General features: G+C 45.4%; 1 protein-coding gene across 1 annotated transcript; it reads right to left on the bottom strand.

Moving 5' to 3' along the window:
• Positions 1–7: 7 nt before the first annotated feature.
• On the bottom strand, positions 8–15,935 carry PPP1R14D (protein phosphatase 1 regulatory inhibitor subunit 14D). Its single transcript, XM_084845596.1, has 4 exons — positions 15,693–15,935; positions 8,509–8,607; positions 3,702–3,734; positions 8–90 (listed from the first exon to the last, which is right to left on the bottom strand). The coding sequence occupies exons 1-4, from the start codon at positions 15,933–15,935 to the stop codon at positions 16–18; spliced, it is 450 nt and encodes a 149-aa protein (XP_084701722.1). The 3' UTR covers positions 8–15.
• Between the last annotated feature and the right edge of the window lie 9,947 nt (positions 15,936–25,882).

Here is a 25,882-nt window from a genome sequence, read left to right on the forward strand (position 1 = left end):
TCATCGGCTGTGTTCTTATGAGTCATTTTTTTGAGGGTTGCCAATTTTCCTGAGACTTCTCAACCGATCAAGCAGCTCTGTAATGAAGTCCTGAATCAAAAAACATTTAAAAAGAGGTTTTAATTCAAGCAGTGAATCATATAAACAACCATGCGTTGTTTGTTCCTCCCCACTTGACAGGAGCTGGGTCTTACAGCCTCCTATCACACGGCTATTGCATGGACTTAAGAAGCAGCTTGGGCATGAGTAGAAGGCAATCCAAGCCAAAGAGGGTGAGATTAGGGTTTTCAGATGCAATGGAGCTACTATACTGTTAGTAACGGTGTTGAAAAAAGCTCCTTGGGTACAGCTTTTTTTTCAACACAGCCAACACAGCTGGCTGGGGCATGCTAGGAGTTGTAGTCCAACACATCTGGAGGGCACCAGGTTGGGGAAGGTGGGACTACAGCAATCCTTGTTAAAAAATGCCATTGAGATTCTCTCCGACCCCCATTTCAATCTGCTAAAATCACTCTAAGGGGATATATAGATATGAAAGATAGACTAACAACAGAGTAATTTCAATATATATTTAGAGCTAAACAATTCAGCTTCTGCCCTCGCTGTGAGATATATAGATATAGATTATAGATATGTGTATTTTTTATTTATTTACACACACGCACACACACATAAATAAATAAAAATAATCAGTGTGAATTTCTAGATTAAAATCTAGGCTGGCTGTTTCCCAGGAGGCATCCTTCTTCCATAATTCTGCCTTCTGTACCCAGGAATGGAGTTACCACCTCATATGCTATTTGTGAAAATTATGTCTGAAATGTTGGTAGTAGTTGGGATGATAGTGGAAATTTGATCAGTTGACAGTTGGAAGATGGTGTGGGAGAAGGTGGCGGGTGCAGAGAATTAACTTGGTGGGAAAGGTTTTAGGAGATTATTAGTTCTAATCACATTCATCCCAGATGTCACTTTATTTTACATTTGTTTTTATTGTTCTTCAACTAAACACTGTCACAAATCCTGGGTCATTTATTGGTGAAACTCATGCTCTAAGGGTTTGAGCACCTTAGCCTGTGCTGTTAGCACAGCAGAACTGTGATTAAACAATCAGCAAGCACACCAAACAGCTGTTTGCTGGAAAGTGGGGCTAAATCCAGACCTCCCTTCAACAAGTGTTTGGTGCAACTGCTAATTTTCTAACAGGCCTACATGAGTGCATCCTTGGCAGCTAGATCAGGAAAGGAATTGCATGTGCAGCAGCCATTTGCACATATTGATATTATCCTTCATCCAGCTTAGCTTACGTATGTGGAATTCTGCTCCCATGGAAATATGCCCCTACCTGTATTGGGTGATGGACTTTGTGTGTTAACACTTGTAAAACGTTTAGAGCACACAGTTATAGGTGGGTCTCATTCTACACAGCCAAACGTGGCTGATGTGTCTTTATTATTCACATGTAAATCATTCACCAGCCTATTTGTCGTATATCATCACCTTCGCACATCTTTTACAAGGTTTGGTCAAGTAGCCATGGAGACAAATGGTGCTGAGCCAGGAAGATTAACTGCCATATAAATGACTGCAGGAAAACAAAATCTAGTTGTAGAGAGGGGGAATTTTGCCTCCTCCAAGCACACAATGTAGTTAGGAATCAATAGATAACCTGGTTACTTTTCCTTCCTAATATAATGACAGTTTCAGATATTTCCTCTGGTACTAGGATTGTATAGTTTCTGGGGGGAAGGGGGAGGATCATGAAAAATGCACCATGCAGTCAATTCCCTGTGTACAACAATGCTCATGCACAGCCCATGTGCAGCTGTCCACATGAAGGAGGGTTGCTGATGGAGAAGGGAAAGTGGATGATAGGGAGTCTGTGCTTGGAGCAACACGTGTGGAAGGAAGTGGGAAGGATGGTGTGGGGGGACTGGATAGGCCCCTTAGGCTGCAATTCTAAATCTGCTTATCTGGGAGTAAGCCTCATTGAACTAAGTGGGACTTACCTCCAAGTAGATATGTATAGGATTGCATTCATGGTCACTCTACTCTACTGCAGGGGTTTCGAACCACTTTCAGCATGAGGGCCAAAATCAATTTTGGAGAAACTCTCAGGGGGTCACATTCTAGTGGTGGGCAAAGAAGGGCTGGGGCCAAAATAGCAAAAATACCAGCCTATTTTAGCTTAAAGCTCTTACTGCCAGTAACTAAGCCTTAGGAAAGGCATTTCAACCATTTAGAATGGGGTGGGGGAGGCGGAAACAGGGCCGGCCCTACCATAAGGCAGAGTAAGGAGGTTGCTTCAGGTGATAGATGCTGGGAGACGGCAGCAAGGTTTTGGAGGAGAGAACTGTGGGCTACATGATCTGTCCTGTACCTGCTAAGTTAGCCTGCTGCCTTTGGGTGTGGTGGAGGATGCTGTCCCATCACCAGTGTTGAAGAAAGATTCAACTGCCAGTCCGGTTGGCTTTTATACATGGAATGGGAGGTGGTGTCATTTTGTGCTTTGCCTCTGGCAGCAAAGTGTATTGGGCTTGCTGGGGGTGGGGGTGACTGTGCAAAGGCTAGGAAACCACCAAATGATTGGCAGTTGGGGGAAAGGGGAAGGGAACATGGCCATATGGGTAATTCTGGATGGCTGGATTTGGTCTGCAGGCAAGCCAGATTTGGCCCACAGGCCTGAGGTTCAACACCCCTACTCTACTGCATTCAAAACCATAAATATATTTTAAAAGTAGAACTTCCATTTTGGTTATCCAGGTTAATTACCATTCCCAAATGTAGCTTTGTGCTCTTTGAAGAAAATATATAACATTCCTGTCTGTCTGTCTGTCCGTCTGTCCATCTATCATCAGTATTATCCAAATGTTTTGCTTAAGCCAAAGACCATTTGGATAAAAGAGTGCATACTTGCTTGTGTTTAAAAATGGTGTGAAACCAAAGTATGAGCACCCCCATCCCCACTAAACATAGAATCATAGAATCACAGAATAGTAGGGTTGGAAGGGGCCTACAAGGCCATCGAGTCCAACCCCCTGCTCAGTGCAGGAATCCAAGTCAGAGCATCCCTGACAAGTGGCTGTCCAGCTTCATCTTGAATGCCTCCAGTGTGGAAGAGTCCAGTACTTCCCTAGGTAATTGGTTCCATTGTCATATTGCTCTAACAGTCAGGAAGTTTTTCCTGATGTTCAACCAGAATCTGGCTCCCTGTAGCTTGAGCCCATTATTCTGTGTCCTGTACTCTGGGATGATGAGGAAGAGATCCTGGCCTTCCTCTCTGTGACAACCTTTCAAGGACTTGAACAGCGCTATCATGTCTCCCCTCAGTCTTCTCTTCTCAAGGCTAAACATGCCCAGTTCTTTCAGTCTCTCTTCATAGGGCTTTGTTTCCAGTCCCCTGATCATCTTCATTGCCCTCCTCTGAACCCTCTCCAGTTTGTCTGCATCCTTCTTCATGTGTGGTGCCCAGAACTGGATGCAGTACTCAAGATGAGGCCTAAGCAGTGCTGAGTAGAGGGGAACTAGGACTTCCCAGGATTTGGAAGCTATGTTTCTATTAATCATACTTGAACATAAGTAATACTGCATGTTTCAAAGCATCGGTTGTATAGAACTAGCCATTCAGCTATCTGTATATTGGAGCTATATTACCATTGTAAAATAGTGTGACAATAAAAAGTAATTTGACAAACTCTGCTCACCTCTGTAGGTCTGGAACACTCATGAAGAATTTCCTGCAAAAGAAAGCAAAGCTTTTATGTGTACACATGTAATGCTGCATTTTGCCTCTTGTTTGTTGATGCTGCCTACTGTAGTACAGAGATGCACAGCTATCCCTCAGTCGGGCTTCAGGCTTGGGCATGGGACAGAAACGGCCTTGGTCGCCTTGGTAGATGATATGAGGAGGGCTCTGGATAGGGGTGAATGCTCCTTCCTTGTTCTCCTCGACCTCTCAGCAGCTTTTGATACCGTTGACCACGGTATCCTCCTGGACCGCCTGGAGGGGTTGGGCATTGGAGACACCGTATTGCGGTGGTTCCGGTCCTCCCTCTCCGGCAGGTACCAGAGGGTAGCACTGGGAGAGGAGGTTTCGGACCCATGGCCACTTACTTGTGGGGTGCCACAGCGTTCCATCCTCTCCCTGATGCTATTTAACATCTATGTGAAGCCGCTGGGGGCTATCATCAGGAGGTTTGGGGTGCGGTGTCATCAATATGCGGATGACACGCAGCTCTACCTCTCATTCAAATCTTCACCAAGGTTGGCCGTAGAATCCCTGTCCAAATGTCTGGAGACGGTGAGTGGCTGGATGGGGAGGAATAAGCTGAAGCTGAACCCTGACAAGACTGAGGTACTTTTGGTGGGAGACAAGAGGAGGCTAGGGGATGTTGACCTGGTGTTGAATGGGGTACGGCTACCCTTGAAAGACCAGGTCCGCAGCCTGGGGGTCATTTTGGACTCCCAGCTGTCCATGGAGGCTCAGGTGTCAGCTGTGAGCTGGACAGCGCTGTATCAACTCCATCTGATACGGCGGCTGCGCCCCTTCCTTCCCGACCATCTGCTCCCATCGGTAGTACATGCCCTGGTCTCCTCTCGTTTAGACTACTGTAATGCGCTCTATGTGGGGTTACCCTTGAAGATAGTTCGGAAACTGCAGCTGGTACAGAACACGGCGGCTCGCCTGATTAAAGGCAGCCGCTGGTGAGATCACATCACTCCAGTGCTGAAGGAGTTGCACTGGTTACCAGTTGTTTTCCGGGCCAAATTCAAGGTGTTGGTTTTGACCTTTAAAACCCTATATGGTTCCGGCCCAGCCTATCTTAAGGAGCGCCTCCAGCAGCACCAGACAGGCCGCTTAACAAGATCAGCCTTGGATGGCCTTCTCTCTGTCCCATCAGCCAGGACAGCTAGACTGGTGGGGACGAGGGAGAGGGCCTTTTCTGTGGTGGCCCCCACTCTGTGGAACTCCCTCCCTAGGGAACTCCGTCATGCCCCCTCTTTTAATGAGCTTCGGTCGTGCATTAAAAATGTGGTTGTTCAGGCAGGCATTTGGGGTGGGTTAGGGTATTTTAGAAAATGTTTTTATGGTAGAATTTTATTGTTTTAAACTGTTTTATTGTATGTTGTACATTGCCCAGAGTGGCTGGGTGACCAGCCAGATGGGCGATTAATAAATTTAATAATAAATAAATAAATAAATAAAACACAAACAATTTTCTAGGTATAGCAAACAGCTGTATGTGCTTCCCATGAAATAAATGTATTAAAGCTTGAAGCAGCTCTTGCTGCACTGTTTCCCCAGAAATGGCATCCGCCAAGCTCACAGCTGGCATGAATGGAATGTTTAGAGCCACAGTAATAAGGGCTACAGGCTTTAATTACGGCGCTATGAGGGTTTCCTCAAAAGTGAGTCCCACTGTGTTCGGTGGAGCTCACGCCCAGACAAGTGTGCCTAGGTGTGCAGCCTTAGGGTGCAATCCTATACGCACACTTACCTGGGAGTAAGCACCATTGAACTCAGCAAGATGTAATTCTGACTTGGCATGTATTGGGTCACACTGTTAATCAGTGTGGGAGAGGTAGGTAACTTTGTGCCCTCCAGATGTTTTGGACCACAAGTCCCATAATTCCTGACCCTTGGCCATGCTGGCAGGGCCTTCTTGACGTTGTAGTTCAAAACATCTGGAAGGTATGAGGTTACCTAATCCTGGTTAATAGGTGGTTTACAGTGCAATCCTATCCATGTCTACGTAGAAGTGACTTTCACAAATGCAAGGGGACTTAATTCCAGGTAAGTGTGTACAGGAATGCAGCAGAAGCCAACTTCAATCAGAACAGGAAAATTGTAACAGGCAAACTGCCCTCATTTATTTATTTTTTAAGACTACTTTGGTTCTGATGTGTTAGTGTAATGGGAGAATGAGTGGTAATATTAAACAAAAGAGCTTTTGTTTATTCAAGTGTAAATTATTTTATATTTCCTTCTGTATTTCAAATTAGCAATGCCACTATTGTCATGTTTATTTCATTTATGTATTTATGTATTTATTTATTTATTATTACTTTTTTATCCTGCCTTTTTTCCTCCAAGGAACCCAAGGTGGTATACATGATCCTCCTCCTTTCCATTTTATCCTCACAACCACCCTGCGAGGTAGGTTAGGCTGAGTGTCAGTGACTGGCCCTAAGTCACTCAGTGAGCTTCATAGCTGAATGGGGACTAGAACCCGAATCTCCCAGGTCCCAGTCCAACACTCTCACCACTACATAACACTGGCAACACACTTTCAAGTAATATGCTACAGCGGCCTCTTTGCCTACACTATGTAGCCTACATGACAGGAGAGGAATTGAGATACATACTTTTCCAGCACAAGAATTGCAAGAAGGAAAGAGCCGCAAAGCTAACAGATGATATCAGGGGTCATTGTCAAAGTATGTCATGCATCAAGGGGGAAGAAGGGAATAGCAGGCTGTGAACATCTGTGACATGGGAGTGGGGTATTTTTTTCTCTCTCCTCAGAAACAGAAATTTAGTATGTCATTACTTGGGTGCCAATAGCTACTTTTTCTTGCTTCTTCTCAAGTCCCCCTCTTTTCACATGACCTCAGTCTCATATGACTTTAATCTTGGCCTGCTCTGTCTCCCCTTTTTGCTGTCCCTATATCTTAGTTTTAGTCTCTTGTGACTCCTTTCCAAATAAAGCTTGAAAATAGTACTTTCCACACATAGATAAATCAAGCTACAGATTACAGATATATTTAAAACGTGTGTTGAGACTGCCATGATATGTGAAATACTTTTTTGGTGAGTGGTGTGTGTTGTGATGGGGTGGGGTGGGGTGGGGTGGGGGATGTAAGGAAGGGCAGAGCTGGAAAGACCCCACCTCTGGTGCCTGTCAGGGGACTGGTCCTGGCAAATGGAAGGGTGAAGTGACGTGAGTCAGGCAGCAACACTATGACAGATGACATCAGTAAGTAGTCTTTGAATGGTGCAGGAAGACCTTTAAACGTGTTGGCCCTACTAATTCTTCTAAGGGAAAAGAGGTCACCCGGTGGGTAGGAGGCTTCAGACAGCAAACGTCTTGTGTCAGCAACTGGAATAGACAGCAGCTCTGAGCTAGATCTGGGATGGGGAACCAGTAGCTCTCAGGCCGCATTTAGGCTCAATTAGGCTAAAAGGCTCAATTAGGCTCCAATCAGTTAGGCTGATTTGAAATTAATCAGCCTAATTTCAAAATCCCTCTGCAATCTTGTCAGATCTCTGACAAGAATGATCTGTCCTTCTTCTCAGAGCCTGCTTGGTGGTAGTGGGGGAGTATGGCAAGACAGAAAAGGGTGGCAGAGAGAAAGAGAAAGAGAGAGAGAGCAGTTCACCACATGAGGCTAAAATCCTGCATCCTTACCGGGGCTTCTGCTTCTGGGTTCTTTGAGGGATTAAGATCGGCTTCTTTACATGGGCGGACACGTGCTTTGAATCAGGGAAATCCTTTCTCAGCAAGTTCTATATGTTTCATTTTACAGCCACTAGATGGTGCTGTAATTATAGCAGAACTGTGCAGTTGCACACAGCCAATACATCAGATTAACATTCCTTATTGGGTTATCTCCAATCTTTAAAAAAGCGGGATAAAGGTCAAAAAGCCTGGGAGACACCCTGGAGGATGAAGACACCATGTAAAGGATCTGCAAATGTCTGTGAGTGACCAATCACGAGCATACAATAAAAGCCTTGTGTAGAAAAGCTCGGAGAGAGAAAAAGAGAGGGTTGGCCCTGCTTATGACTGGCTTCAGCCATCCTCTCCAGGCAGATTCCCCCTGAGGGGATGAGTCCTTCAGCAGAAAAGAGGTCACCCATCTTCATGTGTTTAAAACTCTGATATACTTTATGAACAGTCCCTCAAAGCACACTCTGACCTGAAATGGTCTGTCTGCTTTAAATCTGTGTCAAACATCAAAAGCATGCCAAAACCCACACCCAGAACTCTCTTGCACCCCATGTCACCCCATGCCCAACTCTCAGTGCAGTGCCAGTTATTTTAACCGTATTTTCGAGCACAGCACCTACAATGGAGCAGATGTGATGGCCACCAATTTGGATGGCTTTAAAAGGGGAGTAGATTTGTGGAGGATAAGGCTGTCAGTGGCTACTAGTCATGATGGCTATATATTACCTTCAGTATCAGGAGCAGTAAAACTCTGTATACCTCTTGCTGGGGAACACAAGCAGGAGGGTGCTGTTGCACTCATGTCCTGTTGGTGGGCTTCCCCATGGGGCATCTGGTTGGCCACTGTGTGAACAGAATGCTGGACTGGATGGACCCTTGGTCTAATCCAGCAGGGCTCTTTTTAAATTCGTATGTTTTTGTATCATTCAGACAAGGTGTTGCATGCACGTTCATATGGCTCACAGGGTGTGGTGTGGTTATGCAGACTTGCATTGTCTGGAAAGGCACTTGGCTCCCACAAATGAATCTCAATAGACAGTCAAATGTGCCTCTGTCCTACCTGTAGTTTTGATTTCTGCTCCTCATTAGAGACCTCAAGAAGATCCTCAATGTCAATTTCTGGCTCTGGGGCTGCTGTTGCTTCTGTCTCCTCCTGCAACTAGAGCAGAATCATCAATACTCAGATTACTGCAGGGCTGCCTCGGGCCCCTTCGCTGTTGCTTTTAGAGGACTAAGCAGGCATGGTTTGCGGCCCCAGCTCTATTCAAGGACCACCAGCCCCGTGCCCAGACTTCTCCAGCTCCGCCAGGTCTCTCTGTGATTACGTGCCTGGCTGAGGCAGGCCCTCTGGTCCCCAGCTTCGCATCACTTTGTTTTCTCAGGCAGATCCACACATGTGATGTCCCCAGGCAGGATCTCTCTCTTTAGCTACCTGGTTGGCTTCCATCCTCTCCCTGCATGCACTTAGTTTGGTGAGACCCTCCCTCCCTCCTGCCAATCAACAGTCCTCTGCCCCACTCCAAACATCCCAGAGGCCTAACAAAGGGCAAACAAGACACACCTTTACAGACGTTTTTGAATCATAGCTTCTGACACGCCACATCTCTTTTTTCACAAATAGCAGTTGCAGGGACTACCGATCCAGATCAGTACAGGGGGAGGTAAGCTTAACCCTTCCCTCAAATGTTCTATTTCCCCCAATTATAAAGCATCATCATCATCATCATTGACCTGCACTTGTGACATTGAAGAGAGTAAATATTAAATGTGACATTGAATAAAGGAGAGCTACCCAGGTAGGGCAATTCTGTTTCATACAGGTGTATGTGTGCACACACCCATATGAATTAATGCATGCACATGCCTTCTGAATTTTGTATCTCCTCCTTTCTCTCTCTCTCTCTCTCTCTCTCTCTCTCTCATTCATTGCTACTCAGCTGGCAATCTTTATATATGCATAAACAGAATTAGACTCTGCAAATACCTCAGTTGCCTTTTTTCCCCTTTGCAGCAGCCCTGACAGCGACACATACACACAATAAAAAATATGTCATGTTTCAAATCCATGTTAGATTGGATGAGATTGGTGAGCAAAAAGTTCTACTTCTTATCTTAAGCATTCCTTCAGAATGTTCATTCATAGGCCTGAAAGTCTATTGAATAATTTGCTGATCTTTACCCGCCTTTGGGAAGTGCAGGTAACATTGCAGCAAAGTAGAGCATCAGCACAGTTGCGGAAGGAACACAACCTTTGGAATTTAGATGAAAGGGCAGGACCTTTACACAGTTCCCGCCAGCAACAGGCTTGAATGCACTCCTCCAAATGACCGTAATTAATCTTTGAGGGACATCCCACAATCCGCTTAAGCTTTAAAGAGTTCTCTTCCTTCACTGCCTGTCCAGATCCAGTTTACTCATGCTTTGCCATTTCCTCTAGGAGCAGGGAAAAGGAGGCAGGAGCTATGCAAATAACAGGATGTCTCTTCACAAGGAAGGACACTTGAAGGATACCATTATACACACCTCCACAGCAGTTCTGCCAGTTTTTCATTAGAGCTTGCTTTGTATTATCCACATGGAGCTGCTGTTTATTGTAACTTTATATAGGTCTTGTTGGTTTAATTACAGATGCAGGCAAGAGGGAGATCCCACTGGTCGTCAAAGGCTTCCTTGGCCACTTCACCACATTAAACAGTTTCTGTGCTCTGCACTGTGGAAAATGGGGGTAGGGCTGCCTCTGATCCTGCAATGTAGGGGAGAGGACTATGTCTGGGGCTAAGGGGGTACTAGCTAAAGGTCTTGGGGGGCCCTTGAGCAAGACATTCTCAATGGGGGCCTCTCACTCAACCTACTCTCTCGCCACCACTGTCAGCAGCTGTTCCTGCTACTCTTCCTCGTCATTTCTTCTTGCTTATAGGGCGGAGAGCTAGTGAGCAAGCAGACAGTGGCTGCTACCACTACTACGTCACAACACTGCGGTTTGCTTGCTTGTTTGCTCGCTCCTTTTGGGCCAAAGTGAGAGGGGGATGAACAGGCAGGTTACAATGGTGAAGAGGAGGAGCAAGTTGAGGGGGCTCATGGCCGTGGGCCCTGACCATGCTGACCCTTGATTCTGACTCTGAATGGAAAGCTCTTCCAGGGATTTTCTTTGCAGGCAGAAGATTGCCTAGTCATTTGTCTGCTGGAATGGGAATCCTCAAAAGTAGCAGGATATCCAGATGTCCCATCCCCTCAAGTTATTAAATGAGAGCAGAAGGCCCAGGCTGAATCTACGCATAGCAGTTTTACCGTCGTCATACTGCAGTGATAACTATTGGTGCCCGTTGGTGCCATGTGCACCATTAGTTATCAATGCAATATGATAACGGCAAAACTGCTACATGTAGATTCAGGCCCAGTGATACTTTAGGACTGGAGCTGGCTAAGCATTGCACTTGTTTCACGTGTGCATGCAACCTCCTACAAACTAAGCAAGAATATGCTAATATCTGTTGCCAAAGGAAACTTAAAAAAAAATCCTACAGGTTTTGCATCCCCAAGTTAAACATCGAACCTTTCCTAATGTGGACCCACCTCCAGGAGCACTTCAGTGTCTTCACTGGCTCCTGGTTGGCTTCTGTGTTTATCCTTAAAAACTCTAAATGGTTTAGATCAAAACCATGCCACAGAGCAGGCTGGATGAATGACCCATCAGCTCAGGGGTTTGGTGAGCTTCCTGTTTTTGCTACCTAGCTGGATGTCAGGGTGGAAACTGAGCCCATAGAGCCCCAGAGCAGTTCTGATTCTGAGGAAGACCAGCAATCCGTGGGAGAGGAGCTCGCTCATCTCTCACAAGCACAGCAGCTGGCAGAGATTCCTCCTGCCAGCATTCCTGGGATAGATAGTGACCCTGGCAGCGAGAGAACGCTGGAGGGGGGCTTGCTGGATGCGCGGTGCAGACGCAGGGAGCGGAGACAGATGGAGGGCGCCGAAAGGAGGCGCTCCGCTCATTTGGCACTCAAACAACGGTCACGTCCTGATCCTGAAGACCCAAGGGAAAGAGGGAGGATCTCTCCCTAGCCCATAAGTTCAGGGTCTTCCCGTGGTTCTCCTTCAAATGGAGACCAACTGCCTTACTTGGAGCTGAGGCTACTCTGCTATCTACCCCAGGGCTGTTCCTTGCTTAGTCGCTAGTGATTAGTATCTGTAAGAGTCATAAATAATAAAGGAATAAAGCCTTGGAAAGAATCCTCGTTGTCTGTGTCCTGAGTTGGCTATTGGAAGGGACTGCAAGAGGCAGCTAGGGCGCTCCTGACACTGGACCCGTAAAAACATGGGTGTCATGGTCAAGCCACAATCCATAGCTGGCTGGCTTTATTCAGCTTGGTTAGCCAATTCCACAATGTCAGGTTGTTGTTGTTGTTCAGTCGTTCAGTCGTGTTCGACTCTTCATGACCCCATGGACCATAGCACGCCAGGCCTTCCTGTCTTGCGCTCTCTCCCGGAGTGTGCTCAAGTTCAGATTCATTGCATCGGTGATGCTATCTAGCCATCTCATCCTCTGCTGTCCCCTTCTCCTTTTGCCTTCAGTCTTTCCCAGCATCAGGGTCTTTTCCAGAGAGTTTTCTCTTCGCATTAGGTGGCCAAAATATTTGAGCTTCAGCTTCAGTATCTGTCCTTCCAATGAGCACTCAGGGTTGATTTCCTTTAGGATTGACTGATTTGACCTCCTTGCAGTCCAGGGGACTCGTAAGAGTCTTCTCCAGCACCACAGTTCAAAAGCATCAATTCTTCGGCGCTCAGCCTTCCTTATAGTCCAGCTCTCACAGCCATACATTACTACTGGGAAAACCATAGCTTTGATTAGACGGACCTTTGTCGGCAAGGTGATGTCTCTGCTTCTTACTATACTGTCTAGGTTGGCCATAGCTTTCCTCCCACGGAGCAAGCGTCTTTTAATTGCATGGCTACAGTCACCGTCTGCGGTGATCTTGGAGCCCAAGAAAGTAAAATCTGTCACTGCTTCCATTTCTTCCCCTTCTATATGCCAGGAAGTGATGGGGCCAGATGCCATGATCTTCGTTTTGTTAATGTTGAGTTTCAAACCAGCTTTTGCACTCTCCACTTTCACCCTCAACAAGAGGCTCTTGAGATCCTCTTCACTTTCTGCCATTAGGGTGATATTGTCTGCATATCTGAGGTTGTTGATAATTCTCCCGGCAATCTTAATTCCGAGCTGTGATTCATCCATCCCGGCGTTTCTCATGATGTACTCTGCATATAAGTTAAATAAGCAGGGCGACAATATGCAGCCTTGTCGTACTCCTTTCCCCATTTTGAACCACTCGGTTGTTCCATGTCTGGTTCTTACTGTTGCTTCTTGACCCTCGTACAGGTTTCTCAGGAGACAGGTAAGGTGGTCTGGTACTCCCATCACTTTAAGAATTTGCCACAGTTTGTTGTGATCCACACAATCAAAGGCTTTAGCGTAGTCAATGAAGCAGAAATAGACGTTTTTCTGGAATTCTCTTGCTTTCTCCATGATCCAGCGAATGTTGGCGATGTGATCTCTAGTTCCTCTGCCTCTTCGAAACCCAGCTTGTACTTCCGGTAGTTCTCGGTTCGCATACTGCTGAAGCCTAGCTTGTAGGAGTTTGAGCATCACCTTGCTGGCATGTGAAATGAGCGCAATTGTGCGGTAGTTTGAACACTCTTTGGCGTTGCCCTTCTTTAGAATTGGAATGTAAACTGACCTTTTCCAGTCTTGCGGCCATTGTTGAGTGTTCCAAATTTGTTGGCATATTGAATGCAGCACTTTAACAGCATCATCTTTTAGGATTTTAAATAGCTCAGCTGGAATACTGTCATCTCCACTAGCTTTGTTGTTAGTAATGCTTCCTAAGGCCCACTTGACTTCACTTTCTAGGATGTCCGGCGCAAGTTCAGTGACCGCACTATCATGGTTATCAGGGACATTCAGATCTTTCCTGTATAGTTCTTCTGTGTATTCTTTCCACCTCTTCTTAATGTCATCTGCTTCTGTTAGGTCCCTGCCTTCTTTGTCCTTTATCATGCCAGTCTTTGCACAAAACGTTCCCTTGAGATCTCCAATTTTCTTGAAGAGATCTCTAGTCTTTCCCATTCTATTGTTTTCCTCGATTTCTTTGCATTGTTCATTTAAGAAGGCCTTCTTGTCTCTCCTTGCTATTTTCTGGAACTCTGCATTCAGTTGGATATATCTTCCCCTTTCTCCCTTGCTTTTCGCTTCCATTCTTTCCTCAGCTACTTGTAAAGCCTCATCAGACAGCCACTTGGCTTTCTTGCATTTCTTTTTCTTTGGGATGGATTTCGTTGCTGCCTCCTGAACAGTGTGACGGACCTCCGTCCATAGTTCCTCAGGCACTCTGTCTATCAGGTCTAATCCCTGAAATCTATTCCTCACCTCCACTGTGTATTCATAAGGGATATGATTTAGGTCATACCTGAATGGTTTAGTGGTTTTCCCTACGTTCTTCAATTTAAGCCGAAATTTTGCAACAAGAAGCTCATGATCTGAGCCACAGTCAGCTCCAGGTCTTGTTTTTACTGGCTGTATAGAGCTTCTCCATCTTTGGCTGCAAAGGACATAATCAATCTGATTTCGATATTGACCATCTGGTGATGTCCATGTGTAGAGTCGTCTCTTGTGCTGTTGGAAAAGAGTGTTTGCTATGATCAGCGTGTTCTCTTGGCAAAACTCTATTAGCCTTTGTCCTGCTTCATTTTGTACACCAAGGCCATGCTTGCCTGTTATCCCGGTGATTTCTTGACTTCCTACTTTAACATTCCAATCCCCTATGATGAAGAGGACATCTTTTTTTGGTGTTAGTTCTAGAAGGTGTTGTAGGTCTTCATAGAACCGATCAACCTCAGCTTCTTCGGCATCAGTGGTTGGGGCATAGACTTGAATTACTGTGATGTTGAATGGTTTGCCTTGGATTCGTACTGAGATCATTCTATCATTTTTAAGATTGTACCCCAGTACTGCTTTTCCCACCCTTTTGTTGACTATGAGTGCTACTCCATTTCTTCTCAGGGATTCTTGCCCGGAGTAGTAGATATGATGGTCACCTGAATTAAATTTGCCCATGCCTGTCCATTTTAGTTCGCTGATTTCCAAGATGTCGATGTTCAATCTTGCCATCTCATGTTTGACCACCTCCAACTTACCTTGATTCATTGATCTGACATTCCAGGTTCCTAAACAATATTGTTCTTTACAGCATCGGATTTTCTTTTCACCACCAGACACATCCACAGCTGAGTGTCCTTTCGGCTTTGGCCCAGCAGCTTCACTCCTTCTGGCGCTACTTGGAAATACCCTCTGCTCTTCCCCAGTAGTATATTGGACACCTTCTGACCTGAGGGGCTCATCTTCCGGTGTCATCTCTTTTAGCCTTGTGTTACGTTCCATGGGGTTTTCTTGGCAAGAATACTGGAGTGGGTTGCCATTTCCTTCTCCAGTGGACCACATTTTGTCAGAACTCTCTGCCATGACCTGTCCGTCTTGGGTGGCCCTGCATGGCATAGTTTATGGCTTCACTGAGTTACACAAGCCCCTTCGCCACAACAAGGCAGTGATCCATGAAGGGGACAATGTCAGGTAGCCCACACTATAAATCTAAATACTTAAATACGTATTTTAAATGGGTGTAATAAACCTATTGCACCTATTTAAAGATATCCAGATATCTTTAAATCTAGAAATCCAGATTTAGGGAATTCTCCAAATACTGAAGTGACCTAAGATAAAAAAAAAGGGAGCAACCATCCATCCTTTTAATGGAAGACAGGAAACCAAGCAATGGCCTTAAGTGACAGGAGGTAGATTTAAATGAGAGATTAGTGGGAAACACTTTTCTGAGAGCTAGACCAGCTCCCCAGTTGCCCAAGCTACTTAAGAAGGTTGCGATGGCTCCTGCTTGGAAATTTCAGGTGGACAGGTGTCTGCCAGGAATGCTTTAGATATTGGATGCCTTTGCCTCAGGGCAGAAGGGTTACTCCCTCCCCCAGCCTGCCCCATCTAGAATGCAGAATGGGAATGAGATAATTCAAGCAAGTCAATCAGTGGAACAATTAACCACATTCCCTGATCACCAGAGCAGGCATTGTTCCCTTCCCTTCCTTTCCATTAAAGGAATCCAGATGTTGTGCTCCAGTTGTGGCATAGGCACGATTCTTTGTGCCTAGGTGTAAAACCTGCATTCAGTCTAGCAGTTTACCCACCTGGTATTGATACAGCTTCTGCAACTGGACATCAATCCACTCCTCCAGATCTAACCACCTCTGGAGATCTTTTCGGTTATACTTGATAGTCAGTTTGGCCAACTTTCTGTGAGATGGTTCTTCTTCTGGTTTCCCTGGGGTGTTAAAAGCGACCCGAGGAAGGGTACCTGACCCCTGGGCTAGGCTCACTAATCTTTCTACCTCCTCTGTAGCCTCTAGTGACAAGGCTCTGTCTTCCAACATCTTTCTCTCCCCCCCCCAACGCCACTTTCTTCAAAAAATTGCCATTGATTCTTTTCAAATAGCAGAACAAGCTGCCTGTGCTGTCTCAGGGGAACGCAGTAGATGAAGAAATAGAAGGAAAAGTAGCAGGAGAAGCAATCAATCAGCTGGTATAGGAAAAAGCTTCTTTGGTTTCATGGTTAGTGACACTGACAAATGCAATGTGGGAAGGAGAGTAGTTGTAATAACATCTGTTGTTAGAAGAGGCTGAGTGCATCATAGACCATAAAGCCCATTAATGTTTCATGCAATCCACTTCCTGAGAAGAATGGGCTAAGTGGGGACAATTGAGAGTGTGGGGAGGGAAAGCAGCCAGTATTAAATTGCATTTTTCCTGAATATGAATGCAGGCATGCACACATCTCTGATCAGTTCATTGAATTTCTGATCAGTACATTGTGGGTATCTATCTACCTTTAATAATCTAAGCCTAATTACTTTAAGGACACCTGTTTCTGAACACACACACACACACACACACAGTTTCGGTGGGGCTGTGAATCCATTCTGGGTTTCAGTCAGAACCAGCCAGAGCTCTAAATGAGCTATCCAAGGTGCTGAACCCTATTGTCCTTTAGAGTTCTGGCTGGTTCTGACTGAAACCCAGAATGGATTCATGGCCCCGCTGAAATCAGAGAGCCATTTCACTGATGGGAGTGAAATCTTTCAAAGCCAAAGGTCTTCCAGGAACAAAAGAAAAATGCCAGCCCCCACCTGGTGAGAGCTGGCAGGGGAGCGTTCATGGTTCATCACCGACCATGGACACCCCCCGCCAGTGTTTCTGGTCACTCTGCTCTTCAATCACAAACAAAACTTGAGCCAGCAGTGTGATGAGGCTCCTAAAAAAGCAAATGCAGTCTCCGACTGTATTAACAGAAGCGTAGTGTCCAGATCATGACATGTAATAGCCCGGCTTCTATTCTGTGCTGGTCAGGCCACATCTAGACTACTGTGTTCAGTTCTGGATGTCATATTTGAAGAAGGACTTTGACAAACTGGAAGATGTCTGAAGGACAAGGAGCAAGCAGAGTGGTGAGGCATATGGAAAGCAGCCCATGAAGGACAGTTGAAGGAGCTGAGTATGGTTAGCCTGGAGAAGAGAGGAGGAAGAGGAAACTTGATAGCTGCCTTCACATGTCTGAAGGGCTGTCATGCAGAAAATGGACAGGCATTCCAAAGGGCAGGACTAGAACCAATGGATGGAAATAGCAAGGAAGCAGATTTCAGCGAAACATCAGGAGAAACGTCCTGAGAGTAAAGAACTTGTTGATAGCGGAACAGCAGTGAAGGCTAGTGGCTCCTATTTCAGTGGGGTGGTGAATTTGCTCTGGGTTTCAGTCAGAACCAGTCAGAACTCTAAGGGAGCTATTATTCTGGGGATAGTGTTCAGCACCTTGTACAGCTCCTTTAGAGTTCTGACTGGTTCTGACTGAAACCCAGACCAGATTCACCGCCCCACTGACATTGGAGCCACCACTGTGGGACCTTCTGCCTCTGGAGGTATTTAAGCAGAAGCTGGGCCGCGATCTCTCATGGATGCTGTAGCTGCATACTACACTGCAGATCCAGCATTGAATAGGGGGCTCAGATAGATGACCTCTGAAGTTCTTCCCCCCACTCTATGATTTTATGAATGTCACTGTTCTGCATCAGGGCCTAAAAGCATCTATATCTGGAAGAGACACAGTTGTTTAGATATTAAAAAATATGATACTGATACATTTATGGCTGGGGGATGCTGGGAGGTGTAGGATTTTTGTCTGTCTAAACATGTATAGGATTGTGCCCTGACCGGTTTTTCAGTAATGTTGGTGGCTTCTTTTATTTTACTGTTCTATATCAGATGCAAAATGTGGAAAGATGGATAAGGCATCTAACTGAAGGTATCCATGAATGCAAGGACTGACCCTTCTCTTCTGTGCTTCATCATCCTTATTTGACAATAGTGAAACCTACTTCTGTAGAACTCCCTCACAAAACTTCCATGGAAGTTAATATCTGAACATAAGTAAACACATCACTAGTTAATAGTGGCCACATAGGCATATGGCTACAGTCTATTAAAGTCTGAGCCAAGACCCTCATTCCATACAGACACAGAGTGTAATATATTGCAACTGTACTCAAGGCAGTTTTGAGAAGATGGCTGGGTTTCAGCACTCTTTTCTGGAAGCCATTCAGCTACATCCTCTACCACCAGTGACCTCCATCCATCTCTCTGTCAAAATAAACAACTGTTACACACACATTAAATAATCCAGAAGACCTTTCTAAAGAGAGCCGTGTCATTGTAATCTCCTTACATCCCATTGTCAAGTGGAACACTACATTGCAAAACTCATGTGGACTAGCTTCATGATTCCAAATACTTCCAAATCCCAAAGTGACAGGTTGCCACTTCTTTCAAAATCAGGAACCACCAGAAACAACTTTCAAACAAGGGTATTGGATATGGAAATCATACTAGGTATGGCAGGGAGTGAGTTATAAAATCATAAGAAATCCCCCAAAGGGTGTATGACTTAAACATTTTTGTACCTACAATGAAAAGTAAATATGGCACTTCTCTTTTTTTTATGGGCACATTTAGATGGTAGTTGGAGGAAGGGAGATTGCTCCTCCCCTCTGAAATTTGCCCCTGAAGAGATGACATCCTAGCAAAGCCTGCAGTGTACACAATGGGACTGTTCATTGGGAGGGTGGAACATTGGTCCTTGTTAGTAGACCTGCAGAAAGCATATTCACCACTTCTGCTTTCTTGAACTTTGGCCCACCTGATTGTCCATTCTGAAGATCTGAGGAAGTGAATTTATTTATTATTTATTTATTGCATTTATATCCCGCCTTTTTTCCTCTTGCAAAGAACCCAAGGCGGCTTACATTATCTACCTCCTCTCCATTTTATCCTCACCACAACAACCCTGTGAGGTGGGTTGGGCTGAGAGTCTGTGACTGGCCCAAAGTCACCCAGTGAGCTTCCATGGCCGAGTGGGGACTAGAACCCGGATCTCCCAGCTCCTAGTCCAACACTCTTGCCGCTACACCACACTGGCTCTGAAAAGGTTCCTCAGCCAGCTCAGAGTTGTATGTTCAGGGGGGACAGGATGTGTTCAGCTCAGCGCCATGAATACAACAACCAACACATGTGAAGGACATGCTTCTGGTGAATTTTAGTAACATGCTGATAGCATGCTCCTAAGTATGCTTACTCAGAAGTAGCTCATCTGTGTCCAATGGGCATTACTTTCTAGAAAATGTGCATAGAATCACCATTGTATATGGTTCTAAAGGAGGAATATTGAATAGATGAGCACCCCACCATACCAACAGCTTCTAGTGCAGTAAGCTTTTGGTTTTCTGCCAACAGCCTGAAAGCCAATGCAGAAAGATTCCATGGAGAAAGGTAGGTCCTTGATTTTATTCAGTCCACATTTTTAATTGAACTGACCTGAACTGCTGTTTCCAGACTAATATTTTGAGTTTCACAATTCTCCGAATTTTGCAATACATTTCTCAGGTCAAAAACCAGGCCCAAACAAGTATAAAATGTGCATTTTAGGATGAAATGCATACATAAATATGATGTTATAGTTAAATGATACAAAACTGCATATTTTGTATGGGGAAGTCATTTAAACTAGTGCAAAGGTTCAGTCTCTTTTTTTTTAATTCACATTGATGTGGAAACAGAGCGGACTTATTATGAATGAACACATGCAAAACCAAAATAGACCAGAACTAGACTGATCGTTACATCCTTAATCCTCCTGACTCACAATTTGGGAATTATTAAGATTAAGAAGTCAGGATAGAGGGGGATATGGCTGCTGCAATGCTTTCTGAATGCAGTCAGGAGACTATCCAATGTGATTGCTCATTGGAAGGCAAATCTAGGGGGCAAATCACAGAAACACATTGCATAAGACAGTAGCACAGTGTTTCCTTGTGGACTCAAAAGCCTGTCATCCATTCCTTTGCTCCATCTCACATTACTGCTTAGTTGGCTGTTAGTCATGATCTACTGAACTCTGGAATCCCTCCCCATATGTCCACACCCCTTCCGTTGGCCTCCATGCTTCCCCACCCACCACACCAGGACAATTAACCTGGTGGGTGGAGACAGGGGAGCCGAAAAACAAGCAAGTCGATATATTGTCCGGCTCTCCCTGAAAAGCAAAGTTGAAATAGTATAAGAACAAGGCAGAGCAGAGCCAATGACAGGGTGCAACAATAAGCGAGTTGCAGAGAACAACCCGAGCCAAAGGTGAGTCTGACATATCACCTTCTTACATAAAAGATCACAGGTCAGAGTGATCCTTTTGGATCACTTGGTGAAACACAGGTCTTTAACAATGGAAGTGATGCTGACAGGTGGCCCAGGGGCACACCTGGAGTTTTTGGGCAACCTGCCAGCATCACTTCTGCTGTTAGAGAAGTACGCGTTTTGTGAAGTGATCCAAAAGACAGTCTTTGACCTGTAAACTCGTATGTGAAGGGTCAGTTCATCTTTGGCTGCAATTGTTCTCTGCAACTCACACCTTCAGTCCACTCAGTTGTTGGCTCTACTCTACGTCGTTTTTATACAGCTATCCCAACAGGAACAGATATCAGTAGGAAATGAGTAAACAAACAACTGCAAAACAAGACACAGTTACACTCACTCACTCCTCACTTCTCTAAGTGGTGAGAAGCTCCCAGGGTGCAGTGCTCACCCATGTCTGGCTTCCTTTGGAAGGAGGACACTGAAGGCTTATTGGCATTTTGTAATATTTCTGTTTATTTACAAATGCATGGGTTGAGCAGAGCTGGAGGCACAGTGTAACCCAGCCTTCCCCAATCTGGTGCCCTCTAGGCATGTTGGACTACAACTCCCAGCATGCCCCAGCCAGCAAAAAAAGAAGAAAAAGATTTCCCCCTTAAAATCTATGAGCAGAATGGAATGTCCCACATTCTGATGTAGTCATGTCTGTAAATCCTGAATTACTAATTTCTCCTACGTTGAGATTCTTGTATGCAAGATCACAGCATCAGATTATTAAGTGACGAGTGATTTGTAGTTCTTTTAAAGAAAATAAGGAGAGGGAAACAAGGGCCTGGGAGTTTAGACTTGAGGCTTGTCCACACTGCCAGCAGTAGCAATCATGCATGCAGTTCTTGGGTGTAACCCTGTTTTGGGGGATCCATGCACCTACTGGTCACATGAAGGTGATGTAAATTGGCCCTTCACATGATAACAATGTATGACTGCAGCCTGTTCCCATGATTGCAACTCCGCTTTAGAAGGCTTATTTTTGTAATTGCAAAATAGGTCATGTAGAGATCACATGAAAGATTAATTCAGGTTGGGTTTTCTCCATGCAGTCAGCAGACGTTCTGGAGTTTTAGGACAGGGTATTCTGTGAGTGTATATTATACACAATTGCAGATAGTGGCTCTGTTCAGACGCTCATTGGGGAAGGGTGGTTAGTCTAACCATGGTGCAGGCTGGTTAGAGCCCCGGCCATACGTGCAGGTAACCATGGCCTGCAATGTGATTAGTCTAACCACGCACTAACCACCATGGTTACTGCTAAACTCCGCAGTTCTCCAGATGGGCTGCCATGCATCCCAACAGCCTCAGTGGAGGAAGCTGCTGCAGGTGGCCATTTTGGAGCCTCAGCAGTGGAACCTGCTGCGGGCAGCCATTCTGGGGCCTCAGCGGAGGAAGCTGTTGTGGGCAGCCATTTTGGCGCTTGGTGCTACAGCAGCAGCCAGAGGCCATCTTGGGGCTTGGTACTATAGCAGCTGCAAGTGGCCATTTCATGGGGGCTGGGGGTGCAGGTTTGGGGGCAGGGGCACCATTTGAGGCAGGGATGCTGCTGCTTGGCCAGCTGCTGGCCGAGCAGGGATGTTTTCTCTTATCGCAGCGGGCACAGGTGCTTGTGCCTGGGAGCGCTAAGTGCTCAAGGTCGCTGTACCAATAACAGCGGCATGGGATTGAAAGCATCTTTTCTCCCTGCGCGCTTTTCCAATGTTCATAACTGTGGGCGGGGACAGAGAGCAAGGATTTTGACCATGGAGCACTGGCAGGAGCGGCTGGGCTGATTTCAGCTGTTCTTGCCATGAAGTTCTATGGTAGCACTCAGTTAACCGCGGGGGCCTGTTCAGACATCACGCTAAGCCATGATTAGGGACTCTAGCCATGTTGCAGCATGTGGTTAGTGAGTGTGGTTAGTCCATGGTTAATAAACCACCATGGTTGAGAAAAGCGTCGTTCAGACATCACACTAAGCCATGATTAGGGACTCTAGCCATGTTGCAGCATGTGGTTAGTGAGTGTGGTTAGTCCATGGTTAATAAACCACCATGGTTGAGAAAAGCGTCGTTCAGACATCACGCTAAGCCATGATTAGGGACTCTAGCCATGTTGCAGCATGTGGTTAGTGAGTGTGGTTAGTCCATGGTTAATAAACCACCATGGTTGAGAAAAGCGTCGTTCAGACATCACGCTAAGCCATGATTAGGGACTCTAACCATGTTGCAGCATGTGGTTAGTGAGTGTGGTTAGTCCATGGTTAATAAACCACCATGGTTGAGAAAAGCGTCGTTCAGACATCACACTAAGCCATGATTAGGGACTCTAGCCATGTTGCAGCATGTGGTTAGTGAGTGTGGTTAGTCCATGGTTAATAAACCACCATGGTTGAGAAAAGCGTCGTTCAGACATCACACTAAGCCATCATGGTTAGCCCAGAATTTTATATAAAGAACAACTGACCCTGCTCCTGTTTAGAACTTTCAGGAATGCTTCACACATTACATTTTCAAGATGCATTTATCTATTTTTTTTCCTACACACCTAAAAAAAATGTACCATTTGAACATGACAAATGCGTTTCAAGAAATATTATGCAGGTACGCTAACCAGGGAAAAAGAGGGTAGAACTACACATGATCAAAACCAGAGGGTTTGCTGCTGAAAACAGCAGACCTCTGCCACATTTCCCCCCTTCCTTTCTCCAACATGTAGTGTAACTGACCTCATGTTATGATGTTATGATGAGCATTTCCCCACCCGTGGCAGCCATTGATGTGGAGCGTGGATGGGGAAACATACAGTGTAATGATTTCAGAGTATGGGGGTAAGTTGTACGGTACATAAAGGAAGAGAGAACAACATGCAGCTCAGGCAGTAGAGTAGCTTTCCCCAACATGGCACCCTCCAGATGCTTTGGACTCCAGTGCCCATCACCCCCATTGGCCATGCTGGCTGGGGTTGATGTGAGTTGTAGTCCAACACATCTGGAGGCCACCACATTGGGGAAGGCTGGAGTAGACAGTACTGGACTAGATGGGCAAATCGTTTGACATGGTATAAAGCAGTGTCTTGTGCCTTGGATGGCAGTCCCACAATGACCTGTTCACATGACATAGTTGGGTCATTGTGGGTTATTTAAACCACAATGAGCTGCAGTGTGTGCGGCTGCCATTTTGAATATGCAACCCCTGATTGGGGCAATCAGGGCTTGCAGTGTATCATGTGAGCCTGGTCAACGTGGGGTATTCAAAGGCTAAGCTACCATTGCATAACCCTTTATTAATAGTAGGGTTAGGCAAGGGTTGTTTAACCCCCAAATAACCTATGATGGCCAGGTTCACATGACATGCCACAACCTCCGACTGCAGGTTGCATTTTCAAAATGGCAGCTGCACATGCCAAGCACATGCCGTGGCTCACTGTGGGTCAAATAATCCTCTATGGGCCAGCCGTGTCATGTGAAAAACATGCAGCTCACTGTGTGGAGTTCCTCCCTAAGAAATCCTTCTGAGAGCATTCCCCCATGAGTGCACCCTTTGCATCAAACAGAGGTATGGCTCCAGGGAATGTGTGAAGTGGCCTGCAGAATAAAGGCTTAAGCAGATTTTTTTTTCTGTCCAGGAAGTATGGTGGATTGGCTGATATGCCATGAAATCCTATACATGGTTTACTTGGAAGTAAGTCCTACTGTGTCTAATAGGACTGACTCCCTAGTAAGTGCTCTTAGAACTGCAGCCTAAAGAATTCAGGGCCTAAATTTCTCCAGTTACTTGATGCTACATCACTATTGTTTTCTCTTTTCTTTTCTTTTGGGGTGTGTGTGTGTGCAAACAAAGGTCATGAGTTCTTGTTCCCAATGTAAAAAGTTATAGTATTCCATTAAGCATCATAGTGACTATGCAATCTGGGGGTATTCTTCTGAGTGGGGAAATTGAGACAGCAAAAAGTAAAGCCCTTCCTTAAGGGGCAAGTGAAGGAGTTCCTCTGGTTTCTAACCACAGGAACTGTTTTTTGTATCTGGCAAAACAGATTTCTGTCAGATGGACAGAGATGAGTGTGAAAAAACAAACAGAAAAAACAGGCAGTATTTTCACTTTACTGCCTGTTCAGGGCAGACAGTTTCTATGGAAAGTCAAGCTATGTAATGGGCACAGTATTTATTCTTGATAAGAATTTGTGACATTTTGTGGAAAGAGGAAACAAAGAAAGAGTTAAGAGAAAGAAACAGCACACAAATTAGTTGACCTTAGATAAGCCGGCATACTGGGCATTCTAATGCCTCTTATATTAAGAGAAATGTTTTTATCAGAAGTTTATGTTTTAGAGGCTGTCAGTGTATTTTTCTTACAGCCCTGATCTCACCAGCAGTGGTATCTTAACAGCAAATACTTTTTAAGGCTTTGCCTGACTCCTCTGTTCTATTTATTACATTAAGGTAAAGGTGTCCCCAGCCAGTCGTGTCGGACTCTAGGGGGTGGCGCTCATCTCCATTTCTAAGCCGAAGAGCCAGCGCTGTCCGAAGATGCTTCCGTGGTCACGTGGCCAGCATGACTGAACACAGAACGCTGTTACCTTTCCCGCTGAAGCGGTACCTGTTTATCTACTTGCAATTTCTTGCTTTTGAACTGCTAGGTTGGCAGGAGCTGGGACTGAAGACGGGAGCTCACTCCGTCACGCGGCACTTGGGTCTCGAACTGCTGCCCTGCCGACCTTCCGGTCTGCAGTTCAGCGTCTTAACCACTAAGCCACTGCGGCCCCTATTAAATAATAAATGTAATAAATAAAGAAGCAGCAGGAGCACAAGTCTAAAGCGGCTTCTGAGCTGCAGACATTTATGCTGTGGTGTCCTATGTCACTATTTTCTAAGCAGAGATGTTTGAAGGATGTTTCTGACACTATTTTTTACAGGCATGCACCTCAAGACAAAACCCCAGTGGCGTGAAAAAGGATGACTGTTATTCGTTTGGAGCAAGAAGAGCTTACCTTCGACTAGTCACTGTCTCTCATCCTAACTGGCCTCACAGGATTGGTGTGAGGATAGAACGGGAGTGGCGAATCATGCACATCACCCTGAACTCCTTGGGGAAAGGGTAGGATAAGATTGTGTTGTTTATAAATGAAACAAAATGAACAAATGTCTTCCTTATTGCAGTCCTTCTTCCTGTTTGCTGTAGGGGACAAATCTGTCCATTCCACCTTCGTAATTATTTCCACTTGCTCTGTTCTCATACAGGTTAATGGAGCAATGAAATTAACTAGACCGGGGTAGGCAACCTGGTGCCCTCCAGGTGTTTTAGACAATTCCCATAAGCCCCAAACTGCATGGCCAATGGTCAGGAATTATGGGAGATGTAGTCCAAAACAACTGGAGAGCACCAGATTGCCTACCCCAGGACTAGACTATATCATGAGTGGCTTTTGGACCAGTCAATTACACCAGTAAGCAGGGCCTAAAATGGCCATAATTCAGTAGCAGACCACATGCTTTGCATGGTCATTCCCTGGCATCACCTATTAAAAGACTCAGGTAGCATAGCTAGAAAAGTCTGAAACTTTGGAGAGGCAGTGCCAAGCAGAATAGTAGACAGTATTGGCTAGATCAAGAGTGGGC

Source organism: Heloderma suspectum, chromosome 1 (assembly GCF_057233095.1).
Source record: "Heloderma suspectum isolate Gila_16-S chromosome 1, 16-S_ref, whole genome shotgun sequence".
Classification (NCBI taxonomy): Eukaryota; Metazoa; Chordata; class Lepidosauria; order Squamata; family Helodermatidae; genus Heloderma; species Heloderma suspectum.